The 12,388-nt window shown below is 50.8% G+C and overlaps 1 protein-coding gene across 1 annotated transcript; it reads right to left on the reverse strand.

Moving 5' to 3' along the window:
• Nucleotides 1-3,871: 3,871 nt before the first annotated feature.
• On the reverse strand, nt 3,872-4,693 carry OLIG3 (oligodendrocyte transcription factor 3; the record flags this gene model as incomplete). The annotated part of the gene is made up of 1 exon (XM_084515337.1): nt 3,872-4,693. The coding sequence occupies one exon, from the start codon at nt 4,691-4,693 to the stop codon at nt 3,872-3,874; it is 822 nt and encodes a 273-aa protein (XP_084371463.1).
• Nucleotides 4,694-12,388: the final 7,695 nt, after the last annotated feature.

A 12,388-nucleotide genomic window follows, 5' to 3' on the forward strand; every position in this document is an offset into this window, starting at 1 on the left:
TGTTGGATGCACCAAAGGGAGCACACCTGCAGCTGCTGCTCTGTCAAAAACTGTATTATCCTCCTGACAGGGCATAAGATTAGTTATTCCTCTGTTTCTTTCCTTTCACTTGTAAACCTTTCATGGTTTAAATCAACCTGGTTACTTGAAAGATCAGAGAGCACAAAATGATCAATAAGTAAGGCTCAAATAAGCCCCTAAATGTAGATATTTACTGCCACCAAGATGCTCTACGATAATCTCACCTGTCCTCTCCTGCTGGCCCAGGGGAATACGAGAGTTCAGCAGGTCCTGGGTCATTTTTTTGGCAGCACAGTGTGGCTGTTCAGGGCATCCCAACTGGCACTGGATGCAAAACAATAGACTTAATCTAAAATCTAATTGTTTAATTTTACAAAAGTCCTTTGAATGATGTCTGATTATATTTTAGTATTTAGCTGGTACTTAACTTCTACTTTGCTGTCTCCATTTCAGACCTGAGGATGAGTTTGTGTGCCCATGAAGGGCCCATTTTCCCCAACAATATCTAAAGGATTATACATCCTTTCTCTACTTTGCTTTTTTTTTTTTTTTTCTTTTTTTCTGCAACAGCAGTGCAATGTCATCTTGTGACAATTCTTTCAAGCAGAAATTGATCTCTACCTGCTTCTGGTAAGAGGGAAACTGGGGATGAAAAGAAAAAGAAAAAAAAAAAAAGGAAAAAAAAAACAGGAACAAGGTTTCATGGGAAGACACAAGAGACAGTCGGAGGCGAGGCAGAGCAGGCTGTATGTGTGTTACGAGACATGGATCCGTGATAAACTCCTTATTAATTTTGATGGGGCAGCGGGGCCCCAACTGGGGCAGCCCAGCTGCCCCAGGGCTGGACCCACTGGAGGGGACAGCAGCCTTTTAAAAAAAGATTTCTCTCTCTCTCTTGTCTTTCCCCTCCACTGTTTCAAAGAAAAACGATTTGCTCATTTGGTAATAACTGATGGGGACTGTGAATTACCGAGCTAGCCCCCAGACTAGTGTTTATCTCCTGGCCAATAAATCTCTAAACTGAAGCAATGAAGCTAAGTACTACTGCTATTTCTGCGTTTTATTTCCATATTAATCACAATGCGAGCCCACCCCCACCTCCTCCCAGGCCCCCGTTTGGCAGGGGAAAAGGCGTCCCTTAGGGGACGGCACGGATGGGATTTGTCACATGGGGGGGTCGTGAGTGGGGAGAAAAGAAACCCCAGGGTGAGGGAGCTAAATCAGGCTGCCAGGGCCTGGAGGGACCCAGGGAAGGGAAGGGAAGGGAAGGGAAGGGAAGGGAAGGGAAGGGAAGGGAAGGGAAGGGAAGGGAAGGGAAGGGAAGGGAAGGGAAGGGAAGGGAAGGGAAGGGAAGGGAAGGGAAGGGAAGGGAAGGGAAGGGAAGGGAAGGGAAGGGAAGGGAAGGGAAGGGAAGGGAAGGGAAGGGAAGGGAAGGGAAGGGAAGGGAAGGGAAGGGAAGGCTGGGTTCCCGCTGCATCGGTGCCCTTGAGGGGGGCCGGGGCTCGGGCGAGTTGCATTTCTGTTGTCGAGACAGAAGTTTTGTGCCTGTCGGAGAGCAGGGACCTCCCCGGGCGCCCCCCTCCCACAGCCCCCTGTCTCTGTATCACTCGGGATTTCCCCACCCAGGTCACCTCCGCCCCGCAGCCCACCCCTCGCCCCCTGAACCCCCCCCCCACCCCGAGCCTTTCCCACCGCTCGCCCCCAGCCCCTGCTCCCTCTGCCCCTTCTCTCCCGGGGGGAAACCGGCCCCGGGTGGCGGGTCCTGAGCGGGGGGAGCCTCCGGCGGTAGGAGTCGAGGGGGATCCGGCAGGGAAGGGCACTGAGCCGGCAGGGAGAAACCTTCCGGGAAGGGGCACTGCTGGAAACGAAAAGGAGGGGAAGGAGGGGAAGGATGGGGAGGAAAGATGGGGAGCAAGGAAAGGGAGGGAGGGAGGGAGGGAGGGAGGGAGGGAGGGAGGGAGGGAGGGAGGGAGGGAGGAAGGAAGGAAGGAAGGAAGGAAGGAAGGAAGGAAGGAAGGAAGGAAGGAAGGAAGGAAGGAAGGAAGGAAGGAAGGAAGGAAGGAAGGAAGGAAGGAAGGAAGGAAGGAAGGAAGGAAGGAAGGAAGGAAGGAAGGAAGGAAACTACAGCATCTCTTGACCATCTTGTTGAAGTGCTGGAAGAATTTGCTTCAGCTGGGAAGTGTCTTTTTTAAAACAAAATTCGTTAGCTTGTTGTGTTTTCAGAGCAAACACACATTCTCCTTTTGATGTAAGATCTTTGTGTTTGTTTCCTGATGTCTCAACACCGACCCGGTCTCTCCAGCATCGCCTGCACCTTTTGCCGGCACGGTTCCCTTACGGTTCCATCCAAAACTTGTTGGCACCTCTGTTTAAAGGCCCCCCTCCCCTGTCGATACCCCTCCGCGTTTCTTCGTGTCCCCCCTCGCCGCCAGGACCCCACACCCCAATTTCCCAGCCGGGGCCGGGCGGGGAGAAGCCGCAGCCCCTGCCCCGCTCCCGGCGCTCACGGGGCAGCAGCGGCCGAACCGGGGGGGCTCTTGCTTTGCTCCGACCCCCCCGGCAGAGGGCCGGCTGCGGGATGCCAGGGAAGAGCCGCTGCCCCCTTTCCGCTTGCTCCCGGGCTCTCGCTGCGGGTTTTGTCGCCGTTTCCGCGGCGCTGCCACCGCCGGCCACCCGAGGAGGGGGTCGCAGCCTCCTCTGGCCGGTTCCGAAAAGTGGCAGGGAGGGAAAGTGAGGCTCGTTTTCCCGGCTCGCGGTCCCAGACAAAGGAGAAATGAGCAGCTCGTGTTTCGTTATTATTATTTTTTTTTATTATTTTATTCGGAAATCTCATCCAGAAACACTGGTCCATAATAAATATATCGATAGTTATCAAGAATATATAAAAAATAAAGACACGGTGTTGTCTTTGAGGCCCTAACCGAAAACAAACGAACGAACGAACGAAATTAACAATAATAATAACATTTCAAGCAAATGCCCAGGGAAACGTACCGAAAAGGGAATAAAGAGCAGCCAAGGCGCAGGTTTAGTAACACAAGTCACCGGTCTGGCAAGAGCCGCCCCCGCATGCAAAACCAAAACGAAACACGACAACAGAAAAACAGCAAAACAGAACAAAACCGAGGACAGAAATAAGCGGCGAGGACCCCAGCCAGCCGAGCTAGCGGACCTCACTGGGGGCAGGAGATGGAGATTTGGCAAAGCAGCCCTGAGGAGGGCTGTGCTGCGTTTTGCACAATTTCCCCCTCTCCTTTTTTTTTTTTTTTTTTTTTTTTTCCTTCTCTATTTTTTTTTTTTTTTTCAAGCGGACACAGAGGGGAGAAGAAAAGGACCCGCAAACAAAACCCGCATCGCGCCCAAACCGCGAGGAAACTTTCCCAAATTGTCTCGGCAGCCCGCGCTGCGAGGAGCAGCGCCCGGCCGGCCGCGCAGGGCGCCGGGGGAGGCCGGCCAGAAGCATGCATGCACCCGCTGGGCTACGCGGGCCCTTCGGAGCAGGAGTCTCCCGAGGCGGTGCCTTTCGAAAGAAAAGAAAGAAAAATCCCGCAAACGAAGGAGAAGAAGCCCCAAACCGATCTCATCGTCTCTGCGTGGCTGCGAACGCTACAGTGACAACCATGTCTTTTTTTTTTTTTTTTTTTCTTCTTTCTTTCTTTCCTTTTCCCCCATCCGTTTTAAGGAATTATTTACATCGCATCTATTCTTCTTCTTTTCCAGCGGGGCTTGCTCGTTGTCGCTCTCATTTCGTTCCTCGTCCCAGGGCACGCCGCCGCCGGGCAGCGCCCCCGGGGGGGTCCTTGCTGCCCTCGCCCCTCGCCCCAGCCGGCTCCGGGGGGGCCCCGCGGCGTCACTTGAGCAGGTCCTTGGTGTCCCCCGAGATCCTGGCCATGCTGGAGGCGGTGAGGGCCGAGAGGTGGGGCGGGGGGGGCATCTGGCAGATGGTGCAGGGGCACGGCAAGCCCGCCCAGTGCTGGAAGCCGCTGCCGAGCTGCAGGGCGGGGGGCGTGGAGGGGGTCTTGAGCAGGGAGTGGGGGGGCCGGATGGTGCCGATGGCCGGCAGGGAGGCGGGCAGGGACGAGGAGGTGTTGGCCGAGGACAAGGCGGTGCCCAGGATGGGGTGCACCTGGTGCACGGTGCCGGCGGCGTGGGGAGGGTGCCCGGCGGAGTGTCCCACCGTGCCGCAGTGGAAGGCCGAGTGGTGCCCCCCGTAGATCTCCCCCACCAGCCTCTTCATCTCCTCCAGCGAGCTGGTGAGCATCAGGATGTAGTTTCTGGCCAGCAGGAGGGTGGCGATTTTGGAGAGTTTTCTCACGGAAGGCCCGTGGGCGTAGGGCATCACCTCCCGCAGCCCGTCCATGGCGAGGTTGAGGTCGTGCATCCTCTTCCTCTCCCGCCCGTTGATCTTCAGCCGCAGCTGCTGCAGGTCCTGCTCCGAGAGCTGCTTCTTGATTTTGTACTTGCTGCCTTCCCCGCCGGCCTTGGAGCCGGTCCTGGAGAGGCCTTCCCCGGCCATCTTCTGCACCAGGTCGTTCTGGGTGGAGGAGACGGAGTTGAGCCGGCTGTCCTGGTGGTGGTGGTGGTGGTGGTGGTGGTGGTGCTCCCTCAGGTACATCTCATCCATGTCTGGCGAGGAAGCTCTGCTGGAGACAGAGCTGGAGTCAGAATTCATTGTATTCGGGCGTCTGAGCAAGAAACTCTTCCCAGCTCCGGAGGTGGCGGAACGAGGCAAGTCCCCTCCGAAAAGCGACGAAAAGAGGAACGAAAAAGGAGCGGGCGGGCGGCGGGCTGGGCGAGCAGCGGGCTCGGAGAGCTGGGGAAGGAGGAAAAAAAAGCCCCCGGCCCCCTCTCGCCAGCCTGCCCCGGCCGCTCAGCCTGTTTACAGGATGGCTAGTCAGTGTGTGCTTGGACTAACCTCAGCCTGAAAAAGAGGGGCTTTTATAGCGCTGCAGCAGAGAGCAGAGACAAAAGGAGCCCTCCTATGTATAATGGTCTAGTTAGGATGACGTGCCATTATTCAGGGCGGTGCGCTTTGACTGTCCCATTTAGCAAGGACCCCTATTCATATTCATTGTGGTGCCACCCGGGACACCTCAGCCACGGACCATCGGGAGCCGAGGAGACACAAAACCCCTCTGATTGACACCGCACACTCAGCGCTCCGCGTGCCCGCCATCTCCTCCCCCTGCCCCTAATTTCCAATATAAAACCCCAGCCCGGCTACCGGGGGCTGCGGGGGGCTGCTCGGGGCCGCCCGGCCGAGCCTGGCCCCGGGCTGCAGCGGCCGGGGGCGGCCCGGGGAAGTGCCCCCGCTGCGACGGGAGGGACCGGGGCGGGGGGGGGCTCCCCGCTTTGTCTGCCGTGTCCCCCCCGTCCCCCGGTCCCCCCCGTCCAGGCTCGCTCGTGGGGCGCCCGCCGGGCCGGGGGCTTCGGGAGGCGTCGCGGGGCCGTCGGGGGGGCTCGGGGCAGGCAGCGGGCGGGGGGCCGGGGGGCTGCGGGCGGCCCAAAGGCCCGAGGTGTTCGCCCCGGTGAGTAACCGGCTCCGCGCAGCGGCCGGCGGTGGGACGGGGAGGGACGGGGACAGGGCCGGGCTCGCGGGGACACCTGCGGCGGGTGTCGCCGCCCTCCGCGCAGGGCACGGCCGGAGCTCGGCCACGGCCCCGGGGGGGCGGACGGGCCGTGTGCGGGGAGGGACCTGCTGCGGGCCGGGGAGCCGGGGCGCCCGGGGGGACCTTCCCGAGCCGTCCCTCCGCCCTGGGAAGCGAGCGCCGGGCTCCTGCCGCCGGGGACGGGGAGCACCGACGCCTGCGAGAGGCCCCGGGGGGAGCCGTCGGGTGCGTGCCCACCTGCGGACAGGGGCGTAGGGCACCCGGGAGAGCTCTCTGGCAGGATCGCGCTCCTCCGTGAAGAGTTTCCAAGCGCCGGGGAGAGAGGGGAAGGGAAACGGGGGACACTTTTCAGCCGTTTGAGTCTGACTGTGCTTAGTCTGCTGAGGAAAATTAAAGCCGTCTGATTTTCTGCGCTGTCAGTAGATCCCGCGGTGAGAAGAGCCAAGAAGAAAGGAAAAGAAAAGAAAGTGAAGGTAAGGAAAAGAAAGAAAAAAGAAAATAAAGGAAAGGAAAACTAAAAGAAAGAAGAGAAAAGAAGAGAAAAGAAGAGAAAAGAAGAAATAGAAAAGAAAGACGAAAGAAAGGAGGAAAAGAAAAGAAAAGAAAAGAAAAGAAAAGAAAAGAAAAGAAAAGAAAAGAAAAGAAAAGAAAAGAAAAGAAAAGAAAAGAAAAGAAAAGAAAAGAAAAGAAAAGAAAAGAAAAGAAAAGAAAAGAAATATAGAAAGTTTAAAAAGAAAAAGAAAGACATAGGAAAAGGAAAAGAATGAGTTAATAAAAGAGAAAGAAAAGGAAAAAACAAGATAATAAAAGAAAATGAAAAGATACGAAAGGAGAGAAACCCACATGAGACCACCCCCTGTTTAGGAGGGTGCACCAGACACAACCGAAACCTCCTTCTCCTTATCCCGCTTCCGCCGCGAAAGCCGTAAACCCACGCGGATTTTCTCCGTCTGAGACATTTGCAGACCCCTTGGCCGATCCCAATCCCGATCCCGATCCGCCGCCCCCAGGACGCAGCCCGGCCCCGGGAGCACACCGCGACCGCGGCTCCGGAGCGGGGCAAACGCCGCCCCCGGGGGGCTTCGTCTCCGACCGGGGCAGAAGACGGGGAACGGGAGATGCCGTCGGGGGGTGCAACAGGAGGGTCCGGCGGGGGGCGGCAGCCCCCTTTACACACTCTTTACGGGCCGGGGCGGCGGGGGTTTTGGGAGAGAACCGCGGAGCTGGGGGGATCTCGGGTTAGCAAAACTTTCCCCGACAGCCGCTGCAACGAAATTAATTGGGGATTGCGAAAATCAAACGTTTCCAGAAGCGGGGCGCAGCAGAAGGGCGAAAATGGTAGCTAAATCGAAGTAACGTTCACCCCTCCGTCCTTTTAATTCCTGGTTTCCCAAAGGCGGAGAGCTGTGGCAAGGGAGGGGAGCGTGCTCGCCAGGGAAAGGCGAAGTTCTCCGGGATGCGCGGCCCCGCGGGTGCGGGAACATCGCCGTTCCCCGCCGCCCGCAGCGGGTCTGGGACGCGGTTTGGGTTTTTAGGGGTGTCCCCGAATGGAAGCCGCGACTTTTTGGATACAGTCTCTCGGACCATAATTCACGGATTCTCTTTTCGGTGCCTGGTTTTGAATTCTCGGAGTTTCGGCGAACGGGACGTACTTTTCCCGTGCAGTGGCTGCGTTTCGGTGAAGGAATAGCAGCACATCGTGCTTCCCTTCGCTCTGCCGACCTGGCCGGCCACTCGGATTTGGGTTCATAACGCGAGGACCGGTGAAATCAGCGTTACGTATTTTTCTTGCGGGTTTGTTAGAAGGCTGTTAGGTTTTATGGCTTTCGTTCTCTCTCCGTTTGCTTGTAATTTAATTTGGACATTTTGACAACTGTGCTTTTAGCATAAAACAGTTACGGGTGTTAGCGTTGTGATAAGGTCGTTGTTGATTCTGTTTAGGAAAGAACCGCGGGTCGCTGCTTTCTGCTCCGAGGTCCAGAAAGCTCCCAGCCAGCTGCCTGTGAGGCAAGCGCTGCGATGGACAGGCTGTACTGTGCTGCACTGGGGGTTGCAGCCTAAATTTGGTCGCGTTTCTGAACAGCATTCCTCTTATTTAAGGCAAGACACGAACCGCACGCTGCTTTTGCTCAAAATGTATTGCTGGATTGCATTTAGATTGAGAGTGTAATTCAGATTGATAGTACCTCGTCGTCTGACGCTTTGTTCCTCCAAGAGAACGGGCTGAAATACTATTTTAACTCTTGTGTTCATCACGAATTTGTTTTGCAGAAGTCGGGCATTGCGAGGGCACTATCAAATTGCCGTACAACTGGAAAGGGATCGGAAGGCTGCCCGAGAATTTGATGACTGTAGTCAAATTCTCCAGGCAGATAAGTCTGGAAATAATACTCTGTTGTCTGGACACGGGAAATTTTCTTCCCCATTCATGTGTTTTCAAACCCGTTGGCAACTTTTTTATTAAGTCCGAAAATGGAAATCTTTCTCAGATCGAAGTAGCCTACAGATGACAACAGGATCGGGCCCATCCTCAATACTGCTCCCGAGGAGCAGACAACCTTAAATAACTGATGGGCATTTCAGCTAATTAAGGATGACATTTTGCTTTCCGTATTTAAATACTGATTTGCAAAACTTCTTGAAAAAATATGGCATTAAAATTTAGTAATAAAATTTAAAATGCCAAAGACTAATTACTCAGAGACGTGTTAATTGCTAATCCTCTGATATACGACATTTGCTATCAAAAGCCTGAAATTAGTTTCTGTAAACAATAAAAACACTTAATCAACAGTTTGCATTTCATTCTTTTATTTTGCCTGTAGCAAATTCACCTGAAACGTATATTTTATTTCAAGCAAAGTTTATAGAAAATCAGTTTGAATGATTCTAAAGCTTTCAGATGGGCCATGGTATTTATTAGTCAACTGTGAAATGTTTTGCTGTCCTTGGAATTTAAGAAGAAAAAGAAAAAAAAAAAAAAAGAGAGAGATTATTTTTGAATAAGCAGCCATTAAATAGTTTGGTTTAGGTGCTTGGTACAATTTGCACGACCTCCAAAATATCGCAAGCATCCATCAGTCACAGGGTTAAGACTGCGATGCGCAGTTCACATATGTGGAGCTAAGACTGTGGCACACACTTTGCATATGCAGAATGGGCTAAATCTGGCATTCCTGACAAACAATCTCTTCACATTGGACCAAAGCGGGCTTGTTACTGCGGTATATAATAGGATAATAATGCTGCTCAAAGGACTGCATTTATTTTCTCTTCTGCCTTTATGTTCTAGGCCCATATTCCTACTTAAAATATTAACACTCTAAAATAGGCAAATTTCTTTGTCTTTCTTTTCTGCCGTTCACATCACTTACAGTCGTCTGCACTCCCATCCCTATGAACTCTCTCTGTCAGCTTACACTTGTTACAAAAATTAACCCACTGGCTTTTAAGAACCCTCTCCCTCATTGCTTTAGCAGCCAGTGGACAGTTACTGAGTTAGTCCTGAAGTCACATAGAGTATTTAAATATCAGCTATAAGCAAAGTAGAAGACAGACAGAGACTACATGAGAGGTCGTTCTCCCCCAGTCCTCCCCATGAGAAACCCCAGATGCACTGCTGTTTGGTTAGCTTCTCAACTGATTAAAGTTATCTTAGGCCAGAGTGAGAATGCTAGTGGTACAAAGCCTAAAGATTGAAATGTTTTGCTGTCTCAGACACAAATAACTATAATAAAATTCATTTTTAATAGCTTTAGTGAAAACAAATAAAGCCATAGAAATTATTGAATATCTCTTCCACTAGACATTAGAGAGCATGGATGACTCATTAAAGAGAAAGAAAAAAATCCTTGTCTCATTTTGTATCTCAATTTTAAACAATGCATGTCTCGAGTGAATATTTACAGGTTGTTAATAGGCTAGTACAAATTCTAGAAGACACAACAAAAATTATCTGCAGCCTATTCACAAACCCTTGCCATGTCTCAGTGTTTGGGGATGGGCGTAGGGGCTGCCTTCACCACTCTTGAATAGGACTCTATTGTGTGGGCTTGTTCCATCGGGATCAATGGGACGACATGTGCAATGAGATGCTAATGAACACCAGAAAGGATGGTAAAATCTGGCCCGGCTAAAGCGTAAGGCTGTTTTTATAAATCAATTCTGAGTCTCTTGCTACACCACTTTTAGCTAAACTGTTGAAACTTTAAATGTTCAGGGAGGCTTTAATATACAAAATAAGTTTTTTTGCATCATTTAAATCACATTTTCTTTCCCTTAAAATTTGAATCACTCTTGATTCTCATCTCCTTCGAAGTTGTAGTTGAGATGAGGCAGTCCGTTTTTCATGGCAATTGCACTGTTAATGTAAATGCATTTCCACAAATGGAAAACAAAATACACCAGAGGAAAATAACGTCAAGCACAAGTACAAAACAGAAGAACGATGGTCAGAAAGCACACACACAGGCAAGGACAGTGGGTAGCCCTATGGTCATCGCCCCACCACACCTGAAGGAAAAAGTAGTCTTCTGAAATGTTTGTTTTTCACTCCAAGGGGACAGCAGTCCTAGGACAGCTTCAGAGAAGTCCTTAAGGACCAACATGACCCCAGGGGACATTGCGCTCCATGAATGCACATGGCTGCAGGAGCCTTGTGGCCTGCATGGTCCATCAGGTCCCTTTCTTGCTCCTGCAGCCCTTCAGCCAGGTCAGGATGTATGGTCAGAACGAGCCACTCCACTGGAAAACCTACAAGCCTGCAGATGCTGCACTGGGAACCTGGTGCTTGCAGCGGGCTCTGAAGTGCCCAGACACAATAGTAATGGGGACTGTAAAAGTCCCATCCCTGTCTCTTGAAAGATAGAGAGAGGAAGAGGAGAGTAGGTCCACTGATGCCACCTTTTCTCATCAGCTTATGGCAAGGGTTAATTATTAACTGTTGAAACACGGATGAACTGTGGTATTTGTTTGCTTATTATGAGGCTTGTCAGGGCCAGAACCAAACCTTGCTGAAGCTGACTGATGTCCCTCTGTTTCAATAGACTCAGAGGTCAGGCCCCAAAAATCCAAGTCACCAGTGCAGCTCCTTGCGATAAAGAACCAGTGAATACTGTAAGGGAGGGATTAGTTACTCCAGTGACATGTTTCAGTTGGGGGCAGGCCCTTCCATATTTGTTTTCTGAGAAGAAACTTGACTAGTGAAATGTTATATCAGGTTGGTAAGGGAGCCCATGCTTCAAGAGGAGGACACAAACCTCCTCTTCTGCAGCCATTTCACCTGTTAACCATTTGTACCAGAACCAAAGATGAGTGTCCAGCAGCAGCAGCTTCGTGTATCTGGCCTGAAGCCATTATTTCCTTTTCTTTGTCAGACACTTCCTTGCAGGGATGCATAGCTGGGTCCCCAGTGAGCCCCTACCTTTTGGAATTCAGTGGCTTGAGATACTGTCAGCAACTTTAATTTTGAGTGGAAATACATGGGAAATGAATGATTCCTGTGATGAATAATCTCCTGGTGGAGATTAGTACTGCTGAGCCCTCCACCTGTACATAGGAAATGCTGCTGGCTGGGAGCATGGAGTGGAGCAGAATCTTACAAGCTAAAATTCCTCCTCAACGAGTTTGTACACAGCAAAACATGCAGTCTGCCTGGCTCCTATGCTACTTCCTTTTTTCTTTCAGATATTTTGTACACTCAGGTGAGGCAAGAGCTCAAAGCCTCCTCCAAGTACAAAGCACATTTTGGAGAGGGATGACACACACATGAAACAAAGAAAATCCTTTGCCTCTTAATTGCCAGACCATCATTTTGTGCAAAGGTTAATATATATTTTATCTCATCCACTCATCAATAGTGCAGTGTCCTTCTGGGAATATTAGTGGTCTGTAACTTTCATTGACCATTATTACCTGTGGTTCAGTGAGACCAGCAGACCCCCAAAAAGTGGAGGCATTGCTGAGATGTGCAAAACCTTCACTGAGGGTAGTACTGTGTAAATAGGTAAGACAGATAGAAAAGGCAGGGCACAGCAAGGTGAATGATAAAAATTAAAGTGGAAGAAGCATGCAATTATATGTATTTGTTATTTTTGAGATCTGCATGGCTGGTGCTCACAGCTGAAGCTGGAAGTAATTATTTTTGCAACTTCTGCAAATGAAATTCTATCTAAAATTAAATTCTCAAGTGCTTATGTTTTGGATTGTCTGCTCTTCTTGTTAGTAAGTTAACCTTTTCTCCACAGCTGGCAGGCACCTGAAATGGCTAAATAATGTGTAGCAGTTCTGGATTCTGCAGATATTGTATTGCCACCCTTTTGCTAAACTGCAGGAGCCCAGTTTTGCATTACTAGTGTATGTGAACTATTCAGAACTCCCTGCAGATTTATGAAGTGTGTACAGACTTGATATCCTCCCTGTCTTTCATTGTTTTAAGGATTTCTACCTGTCCAAAATCCTATATAGTCACTTGTACACTGCCAAATTTTGCGACTTGTGAAAATCACCAGAATTCATACACCTAATTCCTTTAACCAGGACACTCATGGCATGCTTTCCCATGTATTTTTATTGAAATAAAGCTTAGATAATCATTGGAGCTGTAAAAATGTCAAATAAACAGAGTATTAGCTCAAAGCTGGCCAATCTTATTCATGAGAAAAAAGACCCATGGGTGCTTGCTATCTTTCTCTGGTATTTGTAGATTAATATCAAATATATTGACTTCAGCTAATACACACCCAGAACTCCATGCCTTT

Source organism: Aythya ferina (genome assembly GCF_964211825.1).
Source record: "Aythya ferina genome assembly, chromosome: 3".
Taxonomy (NCBI): domain Eukaryota; kingdom Metazoa; phylum Chordata; class Aves; order Anseriformes; family Anatidae; genus Aythya; species Aythya ferina.